This window comes from Cervus canadensis, chromosome 33, assembly GCF_019320065.1.
Source record: "Cervus canadensis isolate Bull #8, Minnesota chromosome 33, ASM1932006v1, whole genome shotgun sequence".
Lineage (NCBI taxonomy): Eukaryota > Metazoa > Chordata > Mammalia > Artiodactyla > Cervidae > Cervus > Cervus canadensis.
The window spans coordinates 30669635-30690966 of record NC_057418.1 but is presented as its reverse complement, the minus strand read 5'-3'; the positions used below and the strand labels follow the sequence as shown (position 1 = coordinate 30690966).

General features: G+C 44.8%; 2 protein-coding genes and 2 non-coding genes across 4 annotated transcripts; 3 read left to right on the top strand and 1 right to left on the bottom strand.

The window, feature by feature from the left end:
* Positions 1–352: 352 nt before the first annotated feature.
* Positions 353–10695, top strand: TCP1 (t-complex 1). The gene is made up of 12 exons (XM_043456809.1): positions 353–615; positions 2418–2503; positions 2711–2839; positions 3909–4006; positions 4386–4496; positions 4797–4978; positions 5374–5500; positions 8581–8756; positions 9084–9207; positions 9493–9685; positions 9806–9969; positions 10400–10695. The coding sequence occupies exons 1-12, from the start codon at positions 552–554 to the stop codon at positions 10614–10616; spliced, it is 1671 nt and encodes a 556-aa protein (XP_043312744.1). The 5' UTR covers positions 353–551; the 3' UTR covers positions 10617–10695.
* LOC122434256 lies at positions 4169–4304 on the top strand. The gene has a single exon (XR_006267326.1). It is a non-coding gene; the product is annotated as a small nucleolar RNA SNORA29 (small nucleolar RNA).
* LOC122434255 lies at positions 9266–9395 on the top strand. The gene has a single exon (XR_006267325.1). It is a non-coding gene; the product is annotated as a small nucleolar RNA SNORA20 (small nucleolar RNA).
* ACAT2 (acetyl-CoA acetyltransferase 2) lies at positions 10603–21035 on the bottom strand. Its single transcript, XM_043456811.1, has 9 exons — positions 20875–21035; positions 20007–20141; positions 17366–17547; positions 15810–15927; positions 14171–14314; positions 13248–13370; positions 12415–12569; positions 11867–11977; positions 10603–10998 (listed from the first exon to the last, which is right to left on the bottom strand). Exons 1-9 carry the CDS (start codon positions 20927–20929, stop codon positions 10828–10830), a joined length of 1194 nt encoding a protein of 397 aa, XP_043312746.1. The 5' UTR covers positions 20930–21035; the 3' UTR covers positions 10603–10827.
* Between the last annotated feature and the right edge of the window lie 297 nt (positions 21036–21332).

The window sequence follows — 21332 nt, the reverse complement described above, 5'->3', positions numbered from 1 at the left end:
CCGATTTATAAACCACCCAGAACCGTACATAACCTCGGCCCTATCTCAGGCACACAGCCTTACGCCCCCCACCTGCTTTTCGTCACTCCAAGCTCCGCCCTACCGCCCACCTTTTCTAGAAGGTACCAGAATGTGCAGACGCGCACGCGTAACCTGTGCCTAGGGGGAGAAAGCGTCAGCCGAGCGCCTCCTCCCTCTAGCGGTCCGAGATACTGACTTCCGCTCTCCTACCTTCGCGCCCTTCTCATTCGCTCTCTAATTGGGCGAATGTGCTGGGACCGCCCCTTCCGTCTGCTCACTTCCGGCGCGCTCACGCTTCTCCACCCTCCTCCCCCCTTTTCTTTCCCGTCCTGCCCCGCGGCGCGGCCCGGGAAGGTGTGTGTCAGGGGAGGGGAGAAGCTGGGAGCGGCGTTCCCAGCAGCCCCCGCGAGCGACGTCGCTCGGTCCTTTCCACGCCGTCGCGGCTGCAGTGGCCACCGCCCGGCCCGCGGACCGTGAGACGCTGGTTGCCCGCGGTGTGAGGGAAACGCGACGTGCGCCCCGCCGCCAGGATGGAGGGTCCTTTGTCCGTGTTCGGGGACCGCAGCACTGGGGAGGCGATCCGCTCCCAGAACGGTGAGGGCCTGAGCGAGGCCTGAGGCGAGCCCGCGGCGGTGCGCGTCCCCCTCACCCCCGCCTCGGCCTTGGCTGCTGTCCTCGCGGCTTCCCTTCTGTTCCCCTCGAAAGGGCCCCTGGGAGTGGTGGGTGGCGTCTCAGTCCCGCGGCGGGTCTCGACCGAGGGCGCAGCGCGGTTTGACCGGATGCTGCGGAGGCCGGGAGCTGGGAGACCGAGCTCGTCGCACCGGCACGTGTCGCCGCACCTCCAGTCCCTGCGGGCCGGGGGCCCCTGCGCTCGCCCTTTTGTTTCGTTTCTAGTCCACAAAGGCGTCTCTGGACCTCGTTTTACAGCTGTTAGCCAGACAGAACTATCTCATTGGGTTTTTTTTTTTTTTTTGATTGATGAGTGCGTGACCATAGACCGCTCTTCGGATGACTTGAGCATTGTTCAGTTCAGTCGCTCAGTCGTGTCCCAACTCTTTGCGACCCCATGGATTGCGGCAGGCCAGGCTTCCCTGTCCATTGCCAACTCGCGGAGCTTGCTCAAACTCGTGTCCGTCAACTCGATGATGCCATCCAACCATCTTATCCTCTGTCGTCCCCTTCTCCTGCCTTCTATCTTTCCTAGCATTAGGGTCTTTTGCAGTGAGTCAGTTCTTCGCGTCGGGTGGCCCAAGTATTGAAACTTCAATTTCAGCATCAGTTCTTCCAGTGAATATTCAGGACTGATTTTCTTTAGGATTGACTGGTTTAATCTCCTTGTAGTCCAAGGGACTCTGAAGAGTCTTCTCCAGCACCACAGTTCAAAGCATCAATTCTTCGGTGGCTCAACTTTCTTTATAGTCCCAACTCTCACATCTGTACATGACTACTGGAAAAACCATAGCTTTGACTAGACAGACCTTTGTTGGCAAAGTAATCTCTGCTTTTTAAGATGCTGTCTAGGTTGGTCATAGCTTTTCTTCCAAGGAGCAAGCGTCTTTTAATTTCATGGCTGCAGTGATCTGGGAGCCCCAAAGAATAAAGTTTGTCACTTTTTCCATTGTTTCCCCATCTATTTGCCAGGAAGTGATGGAACCGGATGCCATGATCTTAGTGTTTTTGAATGTTGAGTTTTAGGCCAGGTTTTTCACACTCCTTTCAATTTTCATCAAGAGTGAAATTTGCACATTGTCTCCTGCGGTTATCCTCTGCAGTAGATGCCAGGTCCCTACAGGCCAGATTTAGTTCTTAGCCACCTGTCACTGACCACCTGTTTAGCAGGCGGACTTTTTGTTGAATGATACATAAGCGATACTTAAAATGAGTTTATCTAGTAAACTTTAACCTGTTAAAGCATTTGCTGTTGAGTCGCTTGAAGTCACAGATCTTGTGAATCTTACCAGTTGAAATCAGTCAGTCTTACCGTTATTTGATAGATTCTTAATTTTTGTCTTGGGCAAATTTGTAGTCAGAACATTGGAATTACTGATTTTTTTTAAATAACTTTTTTTTAACTTGCCAGAATCTGAAAAAGGCTGGTATCTTTTTATGTTTTGTATGGAGTGGCAGAATCTGCAGTAAAGACTAGTAGGTGATTATTTTTTCTTTAAAGCAATGGAGTGAGTGCTCTTAATAACAGTTGGTGTCTGTCTGCAGTTGAATTAAAACTGTAAATTACTAGGTGCTCTCTCTCTTTACATTAGACTTTTGGTTGATTTTCAGGTTAGGACAGATTAGATAAATTTGAAAATTCAGAGGCTGTCATTTAGTTCTTTTAGACTGAAATGATTGTCTCTTGGGATCTTGAGTTTTCAAAAAAATTTTCTTTGTATCTACAGTCATGGCTGCAGCTTCAATTGCCAATATTGTGAAAAGTTCTCTTGGTCCAGTTGGCTTGGATAAAATGTTGGTGGATGACATTGGTGTAAGTATAGGTCTACACGTGATGTTTGTTACTTTAAAGAATAAGTTCATAAATATCTCACTTTGTAAATTATTTGTGTTTGTCAGAGCGCTGGTATTGGAAGGTATATAGAAGGTGAATGTATCATAATAGGGTTGGGCTAATTTAGGGGGTGGTCTGTTTCTGTGGATGATTATGTCATTTTTTTCTCCTCTGGAAATTTCTTAGGATGTAACCATTACTAATGATGGTGCAACCATCCTGAAGCTACTGGAGGTAGAGCATCCTGCAGCCAAAGTTCTCTGTGAGCTAGCGGATCTGCAAGACAAAGAAGTCGGAGATGGGACCACCTCCGTGGTAGGTAAAGACTGCTAGCTGAGGACTAGTGTTTTTCTTTCCCCTGAAATTAAAGTTTCAGAAAATGAAGCTCTAACCATAAATAAGTCATTTAAAGGAAAAAGGAAATGTTTTCTTTTTCTCTCACAACCTGAGGCTCAGAAGAAGTTCCTAAAACCTTACCAAGTATTTTTAAAAAAACAAGATGTTTTTATATTTTAAATACTGGCAAGTGAACTCATGAGTTCAAACGGGAGTTTGAGAGAGTTTGTAAACATGATCAGTAACATGATATAAACTCCTTGAAGATCACCCAGCATACTGATGTAGTACAAACACTTATTATTTGATGAGGGAAAAAAAAATAATTTGCTCTCTTAAAAAAAGCAGTGGTTTGTGGGGAAATGTTTAATCTCTAAGCCATGGAAGAATAGAATCCACCTCTTCTGAAAGAATAATCTTTGCTAAGTAAGTTGTTCATGATAGCAGAGCTTTTTAAATACAATTAATTTTCCCTCCAAAGATGCAAGCAAGAATTTTAAAGTCTTTTTGATTAAAGCATAATTTTTGGTCTTCGTAAAAGGATGGTTTTCTAAATAACAATCTAAAATAGTACAGATCAGGCATTCCCTGGTAGTCTAGTGGTTAGGACTCCAAGCTTTCACTGCTGAGAGCCTGAGTTCAATCCCTGGTCCAGAAACTAAGATCCCAGACACTGAGTGGAGTGTCCAAAATAAACAAATAATAAAACAGTACAGATCATTGAGTCATCAGACTCTTCATTTAGCTTATGTTGAAAGCTTGGTGAGCACTTCATCTTGAAAAGGAATGAATGTATCGTCTCTGCTCTTCTGCTACAGAACTAGCTTATTCTAGTTAAGAGCCAGAACACTTTGCTGACTCCTATCTGGCTTTATCCATTTCCATATGAAATGTTGCGTAGGGTTATCTTTTTCTGATTTCTAATAAGGAGTTAATCTCGTCTCCCCTATTATTCTGATTATTACCTTCTGATACGTGTTAGTATTTGTGCATATGTGTTGCCCATAATGTCAGGCTGACATGAGAGCAATGGATGTTTTCTCTGCAGGTTATTATTGCAGCAGAACTTCTAAAAAATGCAGATGAACTAGTCAAACAGAAAATTCATCCCACATCAGTTATTAGTGGCTATCGGCTTGCTTGCAAGTAAGATTGTTACATTCAGAAAAAATTTTATTTGTTGTTTGATGTAATAGTTGAGAGTCTGTGTTCTGTACATTTTTCAGTCGATGACTATACTTTGATAAAGCTGTGTTTTAGTGTATATGTGGTAACACTTGAAATAAGAACTGGGGCCAGTATCCCTTTTTTCCCATTTGACTACCACACTATCTCCTGATAGATTTTAGTGGCTATGCTTATGGGATAGATGAGAACTGCCGTGATCTGAAGAGGGAGGATTGTTCGTGTCCTCCTCCTATATGAAATGGCTGAACAGAGCATTGATGCCCTAAGTATTGTTGTGCCACACTGGTAAAACAAGATTCTCAGTAGTGAGTTGTTTTCTTCCCCACACTTCAAACAGGGAAGCAGTGCGTTACATCAGTGAAAATCTGATTATTAACACCGATGAGCTTGGAAAGGATTGCCTGATTAATGCTGCTAAGACATCGATGTCTTCCAAAATCATTGGAATGTATCCTTATGATGGGCCAGTAAAGTTTAGGCTTTTTAAAAGTAAAACCCTGTGTTTTTGTGCCAGATGATGCTGTATTGAAGTTGCCTATTTTCCTTTTTTCAAAGGGCAGGGTAATACACAGTATTGTGAAAGTAGTGTGCAGATAGTGATAAACAGTTTTCTAACATTTCAGTGGCATATATAATGCTTGTTTCTTTGATGAGATTGCTAAAAGGAAGTGCCTTTGTATTACCCTTGATTTTCATGTGCACCCACTGTCCATCCCAAGTCTCCCGTTTTCCTTAACTGCTGGCTTAGAAATGGTGATTTCTTCGCTAACATGGTGGTAGATGCTGTGCTTGCTATTAAATACACAGATATCAGAGGCCAGCCTCGCTATCCAGTCAATTCCATTAATGTTCTGAAAGCCCACGGGAGAAGTCAGATGGAGAGTATGCTCATCAACGGCTATGCTCTTAACTGTGTGGTGGGATCCCAGGGTAAGGCTTGTGATTTCACTTGGTCATATAACCGGCGGGCTAAAGGATAAAGCTAGCTATTTGTGGATTAACTACTCCATCTTCAGATGAACTAGATCCAACTTGTCTGCTTTTGTTGTTTAATGAAGCCCAGAGCTAAAGGAAATGGTACATTGTGTTGCCAGTTTCTTTGTAATGTAATTGCATGTGATTAAGAAAGATGCAAATAAGAAAGAAAGCACATGTGTTTAATGCCATGAGCTTTTGTTTATAATGTCAAAAGTAATAAAATCTAAATTTGTATGTTTACATATAACGATTTTAAATCTCTTTGCAGTTCTTTCTAAGGATAGGTATATTTTATAAAATGTAACATTGTTAATTGTAAAGGTACTTATTGTTATGTTCAATTTTAGGTATGCCCAAGAGAATAGTTAATGCAAAAATTGCTTGCCTTGACTTCAGCCTGCAGAAAACAAAAATGAAGCTTGGTGTACAAGTGGTTATTACAGACCCTGAAAAACTGGACCAGATTAGACAGAGGTACGTTGAGAGAGTCATTTTTGACCTTGGGAAAGGCATGTTTGTAAATTACCCTTTTTTAGAGCAGGTGACAGTAAACTAAAAAGTCTAATGGGTAGCAGGGTATGATGGATTACGCAGCTGGACTTTTTTTTTTCCCCCCAACTGTGAATGTCTTAGAGGACTTTAAAAATTAACATTTTTAACCAAAGTCTAATTAGGTTACCTAAACTGCCAGGAAAATTAGAATGTGACAGTGTCTTAAGAGAGATTAGGGTGATACATGAAAACTGACGTTTTGTGAAATTTTGGTTTTATGAGTATAGTGATATTAGGGCTTTGAGATATGTCCAGGAATGCGTTTCCTCGAATAGTAAAGAATCAAGCATATAGTATTGACTGTGTCAGGTACTAGGCAGTGCATGTGGTCTTAACTATTGGTTGACATGCTAGAGAGCTAGTTGTGAAGGTGTACCCCCCCCCCGCCCTTTTTTTAAAGAGTTACTGTATCTTTGCTGTGCTGGGTCTTTGTTGCAGTGCGCCGACATTGTGATGATTGCTCCTCTGGTATCTGCATGTGTGCTCTTCCCTTCCTTTTAATAACCAGATGTGTCCTTTTTTCCTTCAAAGGCCAATCCCTTTAGAATAAGTGTTTGAGATCCTGTTGCCTTCTGCTTTTACAGTCTTGCTTCATTCATTATTCTTGCTCAACTGCATATTCAATACTGATTCTACTCTTCATTCCTTTCTAGATTCCTATTGTAGCTCTTTTATCCTTAAGTAATATAAAAGCCTCTTATATCTGCCTGCTGTGCAGGAGACCCAGGTTCAATACCCGGATTGGGAAGATCCCCTCGAGAACGGAATGGTTACCCACTCCAGTTTTCTTGCCTGGAGAATCTCATGGACAGAGTAGCCTGATGGGCTACATACAGTCCATGGGGTTGCAAAGAGTCAGATATGACTGAGCAACTAACACTTTCACTTCACATGTAGCTCTTTTATCCTTAAATGTACACATCCTGTTGCAGTTACTCCTGGTCCTTCCTCATTTCTGTATAGCCAGATGTTAGAAGAGTGATTGGCACAAAAACTTTTCTGGTCTTTTATTTCTTATGCCCTTTTCAGCTCCTCCAGTGGAGAACCACTCTAGTGACCACTGCTATGAAGCTCATTACACACATCCAGTTTCACTTGACCTTTATCAAACTTTGGCTACTTTTTGAAAGACTTGGAGGATGGAGCAGCATTTTGCTTCTGCATCATCTGTCCTCCTGTGCCTGGGCCACTGCATCCTCTGTGCTGGAGAGCTTGAATTGATTGAATGCTTCTTAAGCATCTCAAAGTCATTATGTCTGAAATTGAACTTGTGATGATACCCCCAAATCTGCTCTTTGCTGTTTTAGTTAGGGACCCCTTTACTGAGGAGGAAGACTAGGAAATGTCCTTAACTACTTTTTTTTCTTTTTTCTGCTAACCTATCAAAGATCACTTGATATTGCTCTATAAATTAAATCTCAAACTCACCCACTTTTCGTTTCCATTTTCTTGCCCAAGCTGTTGCAGGGGCATCATGTTGGTCATCTTGGTTCCAGTCTCAACACCTAAAAGGCTGTTTTCCACACAGCAGCCAAGTTGATCTCACCCCTTGCAAGGCCAGAGCCTCTTGGAGATGTCCCATCATTCTGGGTTAGTTCAATTCCTTACCTGCTCTTTGCATTGTGGTCTAGCACAGCTGAAACCAGAATCCACCAAGCTCCTCCTCTAACAGCTTCAGTCCCTAAGAGTAGAATGTTCCTTCCTCTGCCCACAACATTCTCTGCCTACTTGTGTGGACTGGTTGATTTTTTTACTTGTTTTTCAGTTGGTAACTTTCAGAGATGCTTCTCTTTCCCTCTCAGTCTGAATTATGCTGCCCCTTGAGTTACTGCAGTTTGTCTTCCTGGGGCTTACGCATTTTCTAACTATGTATTAATACGTCTTAAAGTGTAAGCTCTATGAAGGTAGAGGCTGAATGACTTAGTTTCATGGCTTTGACATACATACAGTATTTGTCTAGTATGTAGAGAGGTTTTTTGTGAGGTGCATCTTTGACTCATTTCACTTTAAAGATTCTTTGATCTTGAGACTTGCCTAGTGGTCCAGCGATTAAGACTCCAAACCTCTAATACAAGGGACTCGGGTTTGATCCCTGGTTAGTGAACTAAAAGTCTACATGCTGCATGGTGTGGCAAAAGAAAATAAAAAGATTCTTTGATCTCATCTACTGTTCTTTGAATAAGTAAATATTTATTGACTGTTTTTCAGAGTGTGTATCCCGTAGGTTGGTTGTAATTCCCGTGCAGCTTCACCTGAATATCATGGGGGCTTTAGATTCACCTTGTTGAAAACCAAACTCTTTTTTTTTTTTTCTTTCTTATCCCCAAACCTGTTAGTATTTATTTCACTCCAGAAATCATTTGTTTTATCTCCCAGTCACCCAAGCCATAAGCTTTGCCTTCTCTGTTAAGGCCATCTGTTCACATCAGATAGACTCATCTCCAGTTAGTGCCTCAGAGTGTCTTCATTATTTCATCCTTTGAAAACACAGACTGATAATACCACTCTCTTTAAACTATTAAAAAGAAAAAAAAAAATTCTCGATTCAGACTCAGACATTGCTACAGAGTTCTTCATTTTCTGTTGATACCTGGAGTTCCAACTCTGGACCCCTCTCTTAACTCCAGACCTTCAAGCTTTCCTTGTCCCACCTGCCAGCCTGGACACGTGGCTCTCGCCTGCTTGTCTTTCTGCATTGCACTGTAGTGACACTTACCTTGGAGTTTGGTTGACAGTCTGTCTTCCCACCAGGTCCGTCAGTCTTCCTTTCCTAGGCGCCATTCTTGGTTAGAAACTAAAGTTGGGGTGGGGAGAGCTAACTGGTATTTTATTCCTTGAACTTTCTGTAAATTGGACTGATTTAAGTTCTGCTCATAGAAGGGAGAAACTCGTTAGTATTATTTAATCTGTGGTTATTTTATGAAAAATACTTAATAGAAGTTCAAGCTATATGTAATAGTAAAAATACAGAAGATAACTACTCAAGTACTGCATTTTTGTAGAGAGTCCGACATCACCAAGGAGCGAATCCAGAAGATCCTGGCAACTGGTGCCAATGTTATCCTAACCACTGGTGGAATTGATGACATGTGTCTGAAGTATTTTGTGGAGGCTGGTGCTATGGCAGTTCGAAGAGTTTTAAAAAGGGACCTTAAACGCATTGCTAAAGCTTCCGGAGGTATGTCTCCTGCCGGCTGTGTTCCTTTTATGTTGGATGCTAACAATAAGCAGATCCAGAAAACTTCCTTAATGTTTTGCGTACAAAAACATGTTGTAAAATCTTTTTTGTGCATTTGTAACTGGGAAAGTTCTTCAATGTTCTTCACCTCGAAGTGACACAGTTCTCTTACGATAGGACGGTTCCTTGAATGTCTAACTGTAAGCCTTAAACTTGAGATTGTGTGTCACTTCTATAGTAAATTCCATGTTTCTGAATGTTTAAAGCAGGGTTGAAAATATTCATGAGAGAACGGTGCTTACAGATGATTCTAATTACTTTTAACAGCAATTATTCTGTCAACGCTGGCCAATTTGGAAGGTGAAGAAACTTTTGAAGCTTCAATGTTGGGACAAGCAGAAGAAGTGGTACAGGAGAGAATTTGTGATGATGAACTGATCTTGATTAAAAAGTAAGCTGCTTTCTAAATTGTAAGGCTGTACAGATTTTATTGAGTGAAAGCAGACCATCTTCCCATTTATTTGCTGCTATAGTCCTTCAGTGATATGAGCAGTTATACGCATGGGATAAAACAATACTGGGCCCTTGTAAATGGAGGTGAAGTTGCCGTTTCATCTCTTCTCCACGGTCTAGACATTGCTTCCCTGTCTAAATGTCCTGTGTAAGTAGAAGTGAATTTCTTCATGGACTTACTACTGTTGAATTGATATAAGACTATCACTATTGTTTTAAATAGCACTAAGGCTCGTACCTCTGCATCGGTCATCTTACGTGGAGCAAATGATTTCATGTGTGATGAGATGGAGCGCTCCTTACATGATGCCCTTTGTGTGGTGAAGAGAGTTTTGGAGTCAAAATCTGTGGTCCCAGGTGGGGGTGCTGTAGAGGCAGCCCTTTCCATTTACCTCGAGAACTACGCGACCAGCATGGTAAGAACACCCTGAAGCCTGTTCTGGTTCATGAGAGTACGTCTCTTCTAAGCCCTGAGCTGCTGCTGTGGGTTTTCTTTTCTTTCTTTTGTGAAGACAATTCATTGTCTTTCTCCTTAGGGCTCCCGGGAACAGCTCGCTATTGCAGAGTTTGCAAGATCTCTTCTTGTGATTCCTAATACTCTGGCAGTTAATGCTGCCCAGGACTCCACAGATCTGGTGGCAAAATTAAGAGCTTTTCATAACGAGGCTCAGGTTAACCCAGAACGAAAAAATCTAAAATGGTAAGTGTATGTTCCCTTTTTCATTGTCATTTGTGTATCATATGTGGTAGTTTGGTTTTTCTTCTTAAACTCATTAGGGGGATGACTAGTGATTGCTAGCATTGGTGTGTCTTAGTTATCAAATGATTTCTCACCTCTCTTCTCGGTAGTCATTTAGGTACAGTAGGAACATCCCCCAGAGATAAGAAATTACTTTTGGGTGGTCCATGCCTATTTTTAAGTGGCATTTAGAAATATTTTACTACCATCTAGGCTTTCTACACCTCCTTCAGTGCTGAATTTGTTTATCCATAATTACTGCCCTCCGGTTTCCCAAGGTTAACATTTTAATGGAATAGCTGGCATTAATAAGCCAGCTTTTAAAGGGGTAGAATGGGATGGATGTGAATTACAGAAGAGGCCATTTAATTGTTTTTTTCCTAAATTGCAGGATTGGTCTTGACTTGGTCAATGGTAAACCCCGTGACAACAAACAAGCAGGGGTGTTTGAACCAACCATAGTTAAAGTTAAGAGCTTGAAATTTGCAACTGAAGCTGCAATTACCATTCTTCGAATTGATGATCTTATTAAATTACACCCAGAAAGCAAAGATGATAAGCATGGAGGTTATGAAGATGCTGTTCACTCTGGAGCCCTTGATGACTGACCGGTTTTATTTATAACAATGTTAAATGCAGCTTGCTTGTACCTCGAATATTACACATTAAAGTGCAACAGGCTGCCGAGTCTTGTGTCTCTTGTGAAGTGGGAAATAGTTTCCTCACTTTGGTCCTCTGGTTTCACATGACTTAGTATTATTAGTTAAAAAATGCAGCTGTGGTTTAGTTTAACTCGGCCTCATGAGCTGTTGCGCAGTGTCACCCTCTCTGAACACACATCGCTATTCCCATCCCACCCCCAATGCACAGGGCGGCGACACCACGACGTCCACCCTGGCGCTCCAGCGTGTGTAACAGGGTGACGAGAATCCGACAGCCAGAAGCTCCAAGAGGATGGCCCAGGGCTATGGCTCCTCCTTCAGTGTTGACCTGAGGGGCGGAAAGATTGTATCATTTATAGTTTTCTCTGGACGGAGTTAAATTAATGTCGTACCAGTAAACTGCCTTCTCAAATTCTGTTTTTAACTTCAGTTGCTGAAGTGATTTTACCCTTGAAACATCCATTCTGACTACCTTAGTTTAAAAGATTTAAAAAATGGGAATTCTTTGGCAGTCCAGTGGTTAAGACTTGACCCTTCCACTGCAGGGGGTTGCTGGTTTCAATCCCTGGTCAAGGACTTAAGATCCCATAACAAAGATTTAAAATGCACTCTTTCTGTGGGAAATGAGCTAACACAGATAAGTTTTTTGCCGTAGGAAGCAAAAAACCTTCCCGAGTCCCAGTAGGAACCCACCCAGTGCCCACCCATAACCTGTATCTTGGTGGTGACAGCCTTAAAACTGAGGCTTCCCAGCTGGTGCTAGTGGTAAAGAATCCACCTGGACTGCAGTAGAATGCCAGAGACCTGGGGAAGATCCCCTGGAGGAGGGCATGGCAACCCACTCCATATTCTTGCCTGGAGAATCCCATGGACAGAGGAGTCTGGTGGGCTACAGTCCATGGGGTCACAAAAAATCAGACACAACTAAGCATGCATGTATGTCCAACTGCGACACCGTGGACTGTAGCCTACCAGGCTACATGGGATTCTCCAGGCAAGAATACTGGAGTAGGTTGCCATTTCCTTCTCCAGGGGACCTTCCCGACCCAGGGATTGAACCCAGGTCTCCTGCATTGCATGCAGACGCTTTAACCTCTGAGCTACCAGGGAAGCCTGCATGTACACACAGTCACATGCAATTTCTTGCACTGTGAACATTCATTTGCACATTCTCAGGATTACTTGCTTATGCTTACCTTCTCTGGGTTTAATCCAAGTTCTTTAGCTATTGCAACAGAGAGGGCTGCAAAGGCTTCATTGATTTCAAAAACATCAACATCCTCCAGTGACCATCCTGCTTTTGCAATCTAAAGGAAAGGTTAAATGGAACACAGGTTTAAGAACTCAGGCAGAACCATTCTTTGTTGTAGATGTAAAAGCAGGATGTGTGATGTTGAAGGATCTCTTAAAAACCACCCACTTAATCTGAACCAGTTACACTTGTTACATCCACATGAGGTTATAGAGCATGTGATCCAAATGTTGGCTGCCCTTTTAGTAAAGAACAGCGAAAACTAGATGAATAAGGTTATTTAAGGCCAATGGAAAGGCTCAGACATGCAGGTGAAACCTGATAGGAATACAGATGAAAACAAAATCAAGCCTCCTCTCAGCATTTTGGAGTGGGAAAGATCTGAGTAAAGGTTTGAAGGCGGCGGAAATAAAGCATTTACAAGTTATGTGTGTGCTCCCAAAGAGGTTTTAGCGACAAAGGACAGGTACCAACATTCAAAATGAAACTCACAGCTTGCTTTATTGCTGGAATTGGTCCTATTCCCATAATGGAAGGCTCCACACCTGCTTGTGCCCAGGAAACTATCTGTGCTAAGGGTGTGAGCCCACGGTTGCCAGCTTCAGACTTCTTCATAAGAACCACTGCTGCAGCACCGTCATTAATTCCTGTAAAACAGGAATGTCTTGCTTTTGGAAACCATCCTCGTTAAGTACCTGTATCTACTTTGTCTAACACCAGGAGACATGAGTTACGTAAACCTTAATACATCTTGGCAAAGTCATTTACTGTTAAGTTGGGCTTTATACTGTAATTAGAAATGGTATGTTTGCCAATCTGATAGACTACAGAACATTTCCATGGGAGAACAGGAAGACGAAAGCAGTGGAGGACAGGAGATTAATAAAGTGGAAGTAGCAGCCCAGACATCACAGAAGGTAATCGGAGTTTCTGGTTTTGGAAAAGCACAAAGGTAGTAGATAAAATCTAATGCACTTTTTTCATTTGTATGTCCCGATAGGATACTGCAGGGAAGCCAAATCCATTTTAGTATATTATATGAGTCCAATATGAAGAAACAAATGGTCAAAACTACATTTTTCCCTAAACCAACTGAAATAAGGTTTTAGAATAACCTGTACAGGAACCCCCTCGGTGGTCCAGTAGCTAGGACTCGGTGCTCCCAATGCAGGGGGCAGGGGTTTGATCCCTGCTTAGGGAACTAAGATCCCACGGGCCACAGGCACAGCCCCCCAGCCCCATCCCCACCCAAAAAAGAATAATCTGAGTACATGGTAGTCCTTGCAGAAGATGGTATTCCCCAAACCGCCCTTCAGATAATTAACCTGAAGCATTAGCTGGGGTGACTGTTCCCGTTCCATCCATAAGGAAGCAAGGCTTTAGCTTAGACACGGCTTCCATGTTGCTCCCATGGCGAGGAAACTCGTCTGTTTTAACTTCAGTAAGACCTGACAAAAAGGAAAATAAATGACCCAAGGTTAGTACAGAGATGGCAGGCAGGGTACTAGAAACAATGGATTCCTCAGACATGATAAAGATTCACATTTGGAAGAAAAATTTATTATAGAATACTTCCATTCCAATAGGAGAAAAGTCCACAGTAATACACATTGTATGTTAAGACATCACATTAGCACCATCTTCAGTGTTTTCCACACCAGTACAGCCCTTTCTGCGGAAGGCAGTCTCAGGGAGTTCTTCATGTAAGAGGTTGCTAAGGTTTGGGGTATAGATCTTGGCTGGTTACAGCTGACTGGGTCTAGGGTGTCAAAGCCAACCTCACAAAGGCTGGACATAGTTGATGTCAGTCAGGAAAAGAACTTAACCATTGTGTTCCATATTGGAGAAGAGCTAAGTAACCCCAAAAGATGACACCCTCAAGAAATATGAAGCACACACAGAAGCAACAGAAATGAGTGGACAGTCGCTTCTGAAGAAAGAACTGGTAGGGGTAGAAAGGTGGGTTGCTGCCTTCCAACAACCAGGGACCAGCGCGCCTGTCTCAGCCGCGGGGAGACCCCGGGCCAAGAGTGTCTCCCCACCTCATGTTCAGATCGACCCTGAATACAGCTTTTCTTTGCATCCCGAGAGACATAACTAAGATAACAATGCACAAACATTCCTGTAAGGTATTCTTTTGACTATTATTGATTTCCTTGTAGACGAGAATTGACTGCCTTATAGAATAGGAATGATTTCCTTATAGATTTCCTGTTGACGTTTAAACCTTAACGAAGGACACACCCACCTTTTTTAGAAGATACAAAAACTGGTACGATCTCTTTGTCAAAACGGCCTGCCTTCTGTGCGTTCTCCGTCCTGTTTTGGGACAGAACTGCAACCTTGTCCTGGTCCTCTCTACTCACTTGCCATTGTTTGGCCACATTTTCAGCTGTGAAAGAAATTAAAAAAAAAAAAAAAAACCCAAACATTTTCAGGATGGCTTCTTGGCTCAAGCCCTGATGCCCAACATCGGCGGGCCCACTGGTGGGCTGAGACAGTCCTCTGTGGTACTCCTGCCTCCCATCAGGTGTGGAAAGGTTGCAAGCGTTCTTAAGAAGCCGTTTTCTTTCTTTGCTTCCTTCCTTCTCTTTTCCTTTCTATAAAGTAACTTCCAGAAATTTCCTTTTCGCTGCTTCACCAATTGTTCCTATTTTTTGGCCCCGTCTGCTTTCTCACTCGGTTTCTGAACCATTTGATGGAAAGTTGTAGATATCATGCCCCTTCATCATTTTAATGTCAGTGTATATTTCCCCACAAGAAAGGCCAGCTTCTTACATAACCACGGCTACCAAAATCAAGAAATGTAACACTGATAAAATACTGTTATCTACACGCTCAGTCGATATTCAAGGTTCACCGGTTGTCCCAGTGATGCCCTTTATAGCTAATTTATTCAGTATCATCCAACCACGATCACACACTGCATTTCACTGTCAATCTCTTTAGTTTTTACTTGCAACTAGTCTTAGCCTATCTCTGTGTTTCTTAACCTTGTTATTTTTGAAGGGCAGGGGCCAATTCCTTTGTCAGATGTCACCAATCCTAATTTTTCTGATGTTTCCTCAAGATTAGATAACACATTAGAGTATAAAGTTAGAATATTCTGACGTGTTAGAATATAATGTGGGAAAGTACGGGATGATGATTATATTTTCTTTTCATTGAATCTTATCAGGATACATGTGGGAGTTTATCTCAGGTTATGTCAACTTTGCTCACTTGATTAAAGTGATATCCACCATATTTCTATACTGTAAAGTATGTGCAGTGTATTAAGTGTGCAATAGCACTATATCTAAAAAAACAATGTACATACCTTAATTAAAAAATACCTTATTGCTAAAAAAATGCTAACCATCATCTGAGCCTTGGAGCAAGCTGTAGTGGTAATAGCAAAGATCAAAGCTCTGTTTCCTGCTTTGTCGAAATTGTTTTGGCTATTCTAGGTCAAATGGTTATTCAGATCACCATAATGAATACAATAATGAAAAGATGGTTGAAATATTGCAAGCCTTGTGGGTGGATGAAAACCTGATTGTGTAGTGCAACGAATAGAATACAGAGTTCGATACCAGAAGTACTAGCTTATCTCTGACCTTGCCTTGCACAAAGCCACTATTTGTGAGACCTGTTTCTTCATATGATAAAATGAGAGATTAACCCAGAAGAACTCCCACCGCCAACTTCCCTGACAATCAAGGAGTCACAAAGGAGAGAGGGAATATTTCCCCAACTTGGCTTCATCAATGGGGAACTATCCCCGTCATCAGGGATACAAAATGATGAGGACTTGGTCCCTACCCTTAAAGAGGAAAAGCACCTGCAAAACCCACTGTTGCACGACCTTCTCTAACCTTTTCACATTTCAGCCACGTCCGCCTTACCTGTAACGCCCATGTGATAGTTGTGGAAGGCGTCGGTGAGCCCATCACAGAGTATACTGTCAACTAGTGGTTTTTCCCCAAGCTTGACTCCCGTCCTCAAGTGAACCAAATGAGGAGCCTGCAAACAAGAAATACAGATGCATTAGGTGTGGTTGTAACTAGTCCTCTCCTTAGGCTCCCACTCAAAACCGTCCAGTGGTTCCTGAGTCTTCACCAAGTCCCCCTTGTGATCCTTCTCCTCCGTTCCAGCCCATCTTCCTCATCACCAGGGCCCAGGGCCTGAAGACCCCTGGAATTAATAGGCTACTCCACCCTACCTGCCCTTGGAAACCCACCTGTAACTCTCTTCCCTACGCATTTGCAGCTTTCCGTCAAACAAACCTGTGCATTTTGTCCTATTTCTTTAAAAAGCTCATTTATTCTCTTCAAAGCAACCAGAGATCTGTTACACAAAGAGCTGATCAATGAGCTTAAGTGATGCTAACAGTGTGTTCCTTACTTTGATGGGACGTACACTACCTAGAGTGAGAATAATCAGGTTGCCTCATTAACTGATGGGGAGAGATTTCTCAGTGGGGGGATTTCAAGGATTTCCTCTTGAAAGCCGCTCAGTCATGTCCGACTCTGCGACCCCATGGACTATACGGTCCATGGAATTATCTAGGCCAGAATACTGGAGTGGATAGCCTATTCCTTATCCAGGGGATGTTCCCAACCCAGGAATCAAACCAAGGTCTCCTGCACTGCAGGGAGATTCTTTGCCAACTGAGCTATCAGGGAAGCTCCCTCTCAACTCCTACCAACTCAACAGCAGCTAGAAAGGAAAGACTAAAGAGTCTGAAGATCTCTATTTTGAGTCCTGGCTCTGGGCCTCGGTTTCCTTACCTGTAAATTGGGAATAAAACCAAAACCAAGGGCCGTTATGACTGCATGTGTAAAAGCACCCCATGAAGCACTGCACAGGTACTGCTGTGGCCCCACCGGAATCACTCTGTGCTGCTACCCTCACCCTGTCTCCTCCCAAGCCTGAGCAAGGTGGGCTGAATCGGTCTCTGCCCAGGGGTTCCCCAGGGGAGACCCTGAATTGCTACAGGAAGCAGGGGATACACTTTGTCCTTTTCCCCCACTGTATCAGTGGGAAGGATGGAACTTGGCAAAGCCAATCCCCCCTGGCAAGCCCACTGGAGATGGGCACCGCTCAGTGGGTCCTCTCCTCCACACTGTGTACCTACAAAAGGTCGACAGGCTGTGGTCCCCAGGAATACCCTTTGTCCCGTGCAGGAAGGTGAGTGCAACATCTGGTTTCTGACTTTCCCTCACAATCAGAAAGAAATGTAAAACTAAAGACATCACACTGGTTGACCGGCTTTTTCTTCAACTTGAATTTCCCAATCACTGTGAATAATTAACACGCAGGCAGGGATCAAGGTTCGATCCAAATTTTCCTTGTTCCCTGTCTGGTTCCAGCTTTCAGACCATCGGTCGACCCTGCTGTGGCAATGGACAGGAGTTCATCAGTGAGTGGTCAGGGAACGCCGTCTCTTCAGAGGTCTTACCTTACTCATGTTTTCCATGCCTCCTGCAACAACAATGCTGGAGTCTCCTATCTTTATCGACTGGGCTGCAAGGCACACGGCTTTCAGGCCTGACCCGCAGATCATTTGGCAGCTCCACGCAGGAACAGAGTAGGGGATTCCTGCACCCACACTGGCCTGTCGAACAGGGTTCTGCCCACAGCCTGGAAGAAGAATCACAGAGGCCTCTCAGCAGCCAAAGAGAAAGACAGCATGTTGGGATGAAAATGCATGCAAAGTTCAAGAGATTGCCAAGTGGATCTCCAGCCACTTCCCAGCCAAGTCAAGTTCACGGGAGAGGCAGAGAATTGTGTGGATCTGCCTGTCCGGGTCTGACCATTGAATACATATCTTGTGCTGTTTCATAGAAACTTAATGAATATAAGCTTTCTCCTCCACAAAGAAGTTATTAATACTGTAAGAAGGAACTGTCTTCTTGATCTTTTGATCAAGTGTGTACTTGAATGAGCACACATAGAAAAAAAACAGGGCAGAACTTTGGCATTATTCCTATTTTTCACTAGGGCTATTTGCTTTCTTGATCATGGCCTAAGATACCTGGGAGGATAAGGGTGCATGTGTGCCCAGTCACGTCCAACCCTATGGACTGTAACCCATCAGGCTCCTCTGTCCATAGGATTCTCCAGGCAGGAATACTGGAGTTGGTTGCCATGCCCTCCTCCAGGGGATCTTCCAAACCCAGGGATTGAACTTGCATCTCCTGCATTGCAGGCGAATTCTTTACCCACTGAGCCTCCTGGGAAGCCCGGAAGGATTAAAAGGGTTACTTCAAAGAGGAAACCTCTGCTAAGAAACACCTCTTTCCTTGCTTACTATTCATCACACCATCATTAACTGGTTATATAATAAGACATGTACAAAATCAGAACTGACAAATACTTTTCCATAATTCAATTGCAGGCACTTCCTTCAGGGAGGGAAGGAAGTATGTATTTATTCATACATAAGTATGTATAAATAAGTATGCATTTATTCATAATCCCCATCTTCAGGTGTGTGCATGCTCAGTTGCTCAGTGTTGAAGACTCTTTGTGACCCCATGGACTGTAGCCCACCAGGCTCCTCCATCCATGGGATTTTCCAGGCAAGAATACTGGAATAGGTAGCTATTTCCTACTCCAGGGGATCTTGCTGACTTAGTCAAGAAATGAGTGCCAAACAGAATTAATTAATGGTCTGCAGTTAGCAGAAAGTGAGCTCAATGAGAATTGAAGATTTCCATCTTCATGAACATTGTGTCAGCTGATAGAAAAATGTCTGGGGTGCAGCAGTTGCCCAGTGAATATTAGTTACCCAATTGTGGAGGGGACCTGGGCTTAAAGAGTAGGACAGATGTGGGTTCAAAGGCTGTGATCCTGTATTCATTGCTCAACCTCTAGAAAAATGTCTGGGGTGCAGCAGTTGCCCAGTGAATATTAGTTACCCAATTGTGGAGGGGACCTGGGCTTAAAGAGTAGGACAGATGTGGGTTCAAAGGCTGTGATCCTGTATTCATTGCTCAACCTCTAGAAAAATGTCTGGGGTGCAGCAGTTGCTCAGTAAATATTAGTTACACAATCGTGGAGGGGATCCAGGCTTAAAGAGTAGGACAGATGTGGGTTCAAGGCTGTGATCCTGTCTTCATTACTCAACCTCTCAAGTGAAGAGTGATGTGGAAGAGGTAGCAGAGAAACCTCTGTAGGAGTGGAGGGCCCTACAGCAAAGGAACAAGTCTGGGCCATGGGTCTGGGAAGAAAGGAGGGAGTGTTCCAAAAGATAAGTTAACACCTGAGGGTATGACTCAAACCCTTTTAAAGCCTTGGAAAGTCAGGAAAAAAGTAATGTGCTTCAGCCTTAAAGCCCACGAGGACAAAGTGAAAAAGGAGAACTAGGAAGAGGAACTAACTACAAAACTGCAAAGTAAATGTACAGAAAAATGGGCTGGGTCTCAGATAAGGTAAGGACAAAAGTTGGCAGTAAGTGAATGTGACACCATTATCACTAGGAATAACTAGAACTTATGATGCTTCTGAATGAGCGTGAAAGTAGTTATGGATAACTAACTTGGAATTGTCAGTGGGCATGGGCCTGTAAACCTAGTGGGAATCAGAAGTGAGCTGGAACAGTCCCGAGATTCATCAACAGCAGCCCCTCCAGGGGTGAGGGGTCCCTCTCTGAGAGCCACCCACCATGCCAGCACAGAAGTCAGCCTGGTGCAGGCCAAGGACTGACTTGTGTCAGTGAAGCCCTGTCCCAGCACCTAGCACAGAGCGGGGCACAGAAGAACTCAATGCATTTTTATTGAATATGGGAAACTTTAGGGAAGTACAAAAGACCCTGCATCCTCTCCCATGCCTCAGGCTGGTCCTGCTTCTAAAGAATGAAAAGGCAGCAGAGGACGGAGATGTAGGATCGATCAGGAAACGTATATTAAAGACGCTCAGGGTTAAGTTGGAGAGAAGCTACTGATAGGGCCTGGCAAAGGGCGACAGGAGATATTCTAAGAGAGGGAATGCATGGAGGCAAAAACGCATGTTTCTGTGTGTGAAGTGGGAAGCAGGGGGAGGAAAGATTATTGCTTCCAATAACTCTGACCTAGGCTGGCGGGTCACTGTGGAGTTACCTGCTGCCAAAACGTGTCCAAATATGACCTCTGAGACCTCTTCGGGAGCCACAGCGGCCCTTTTCAGGACCTCTCTGATGACAGTTGAGCCCAGGTCATGCACAGGAACGGTGGATAAGGCACCATTGAAGGAGCCTAGAACAGACGGGAAGACGAGGGAGATGGAGAGGGCGCCCGGGGCGGTGGGGGCGCCGGCGGACCGGTGCTTTTTCCCCCGGAAAAGACGCCGCACTGCATCTCGTACGGGCACAGAGAGGAGCGCGGGGGACGCGCAGCAGTCGAACCCCAGGAAGGCAGCCCCCAGGATGTGCGGGGAGACTGCGGACCCGCGGGAAACCTATCCATCCACTCCCCCAAATCCGAGCTTTATGGGCGCGGCCAAAGCTTCCCTAACAAAAGAGGGCATCCAGTCCCACGTGCCCAGGGCCTTTGAAATCTATACACCGCTAAGGACATTCAGGCAATTCTCTCTAACCCTCCTTTTAAGCGACGCGACCCCCTGGCCCAGCGCCCACCCCAGCTCAGACCACCCAGCGACCCCGCCCCCTGCAGCCACAAGGCTGAGGTGGTGCCTCCCGCGGCTGGCCAATCAGGGGGCTCGCGGCAAGGCGTCTCTCCCCGTTACCCAATAGGAGGGCCGGGAGGCGCGGTGGCCCTACCCAAGACGCCAATCAGAACACTCAGATGAGAGCGAGCGAGGAAGGGGCGTGGAAAGCAGGCTGGCCACGGAGGCGCGAGGCGCAGGGTTCTGAGCGTCCCGGAGGTCCTGTGGTGGGTGGGTTGGGGGGACGGGGAGAGGGGGTCCCCGCGAGCAGGCCAGGCCTAGCTCACGGCTCAAACCCCACGCCGGGTCCGCCTTCCCACTCACCTATGATGGTGCGCGCCGCCGAGACGATGACCACCGGGTCCGAGTCTGCACTCATCCTGCCGCACGACCGCCCCTCGAGAAGTTCCTGTGCGCCCCAGAGCAGCCGGCTTAGTGAGCGAAGGAGGCCAGCCCTGCCGCAGATATACCGCGCTGGGGGCGGGGCCTCGGACAACCCCGCCCACCGCCCCCGGCAGCCGCCGGTGCGCATGCGCGAGGGCGGGGCGGGGGCGGGGTTGAGGGTTGCTGGCCGCCGGGCCTGGGGCGGAGGGCGGGGCCTCTGGGCCCGGAAGCTGCCGACCACCTTTTATCTGGATACCCCCAGAGCGGTCGTTTCTGCCTTGATCATTTTTGTTTTGAGGGATGGTGGTGGTGGTTTAGTCGCAAGTCTTGTCCGACTCTTCCGACCCCATGGACTGCAGCCCGCCAGGCTCCTCTGTCCATGGGATTTCCCCCGCAAG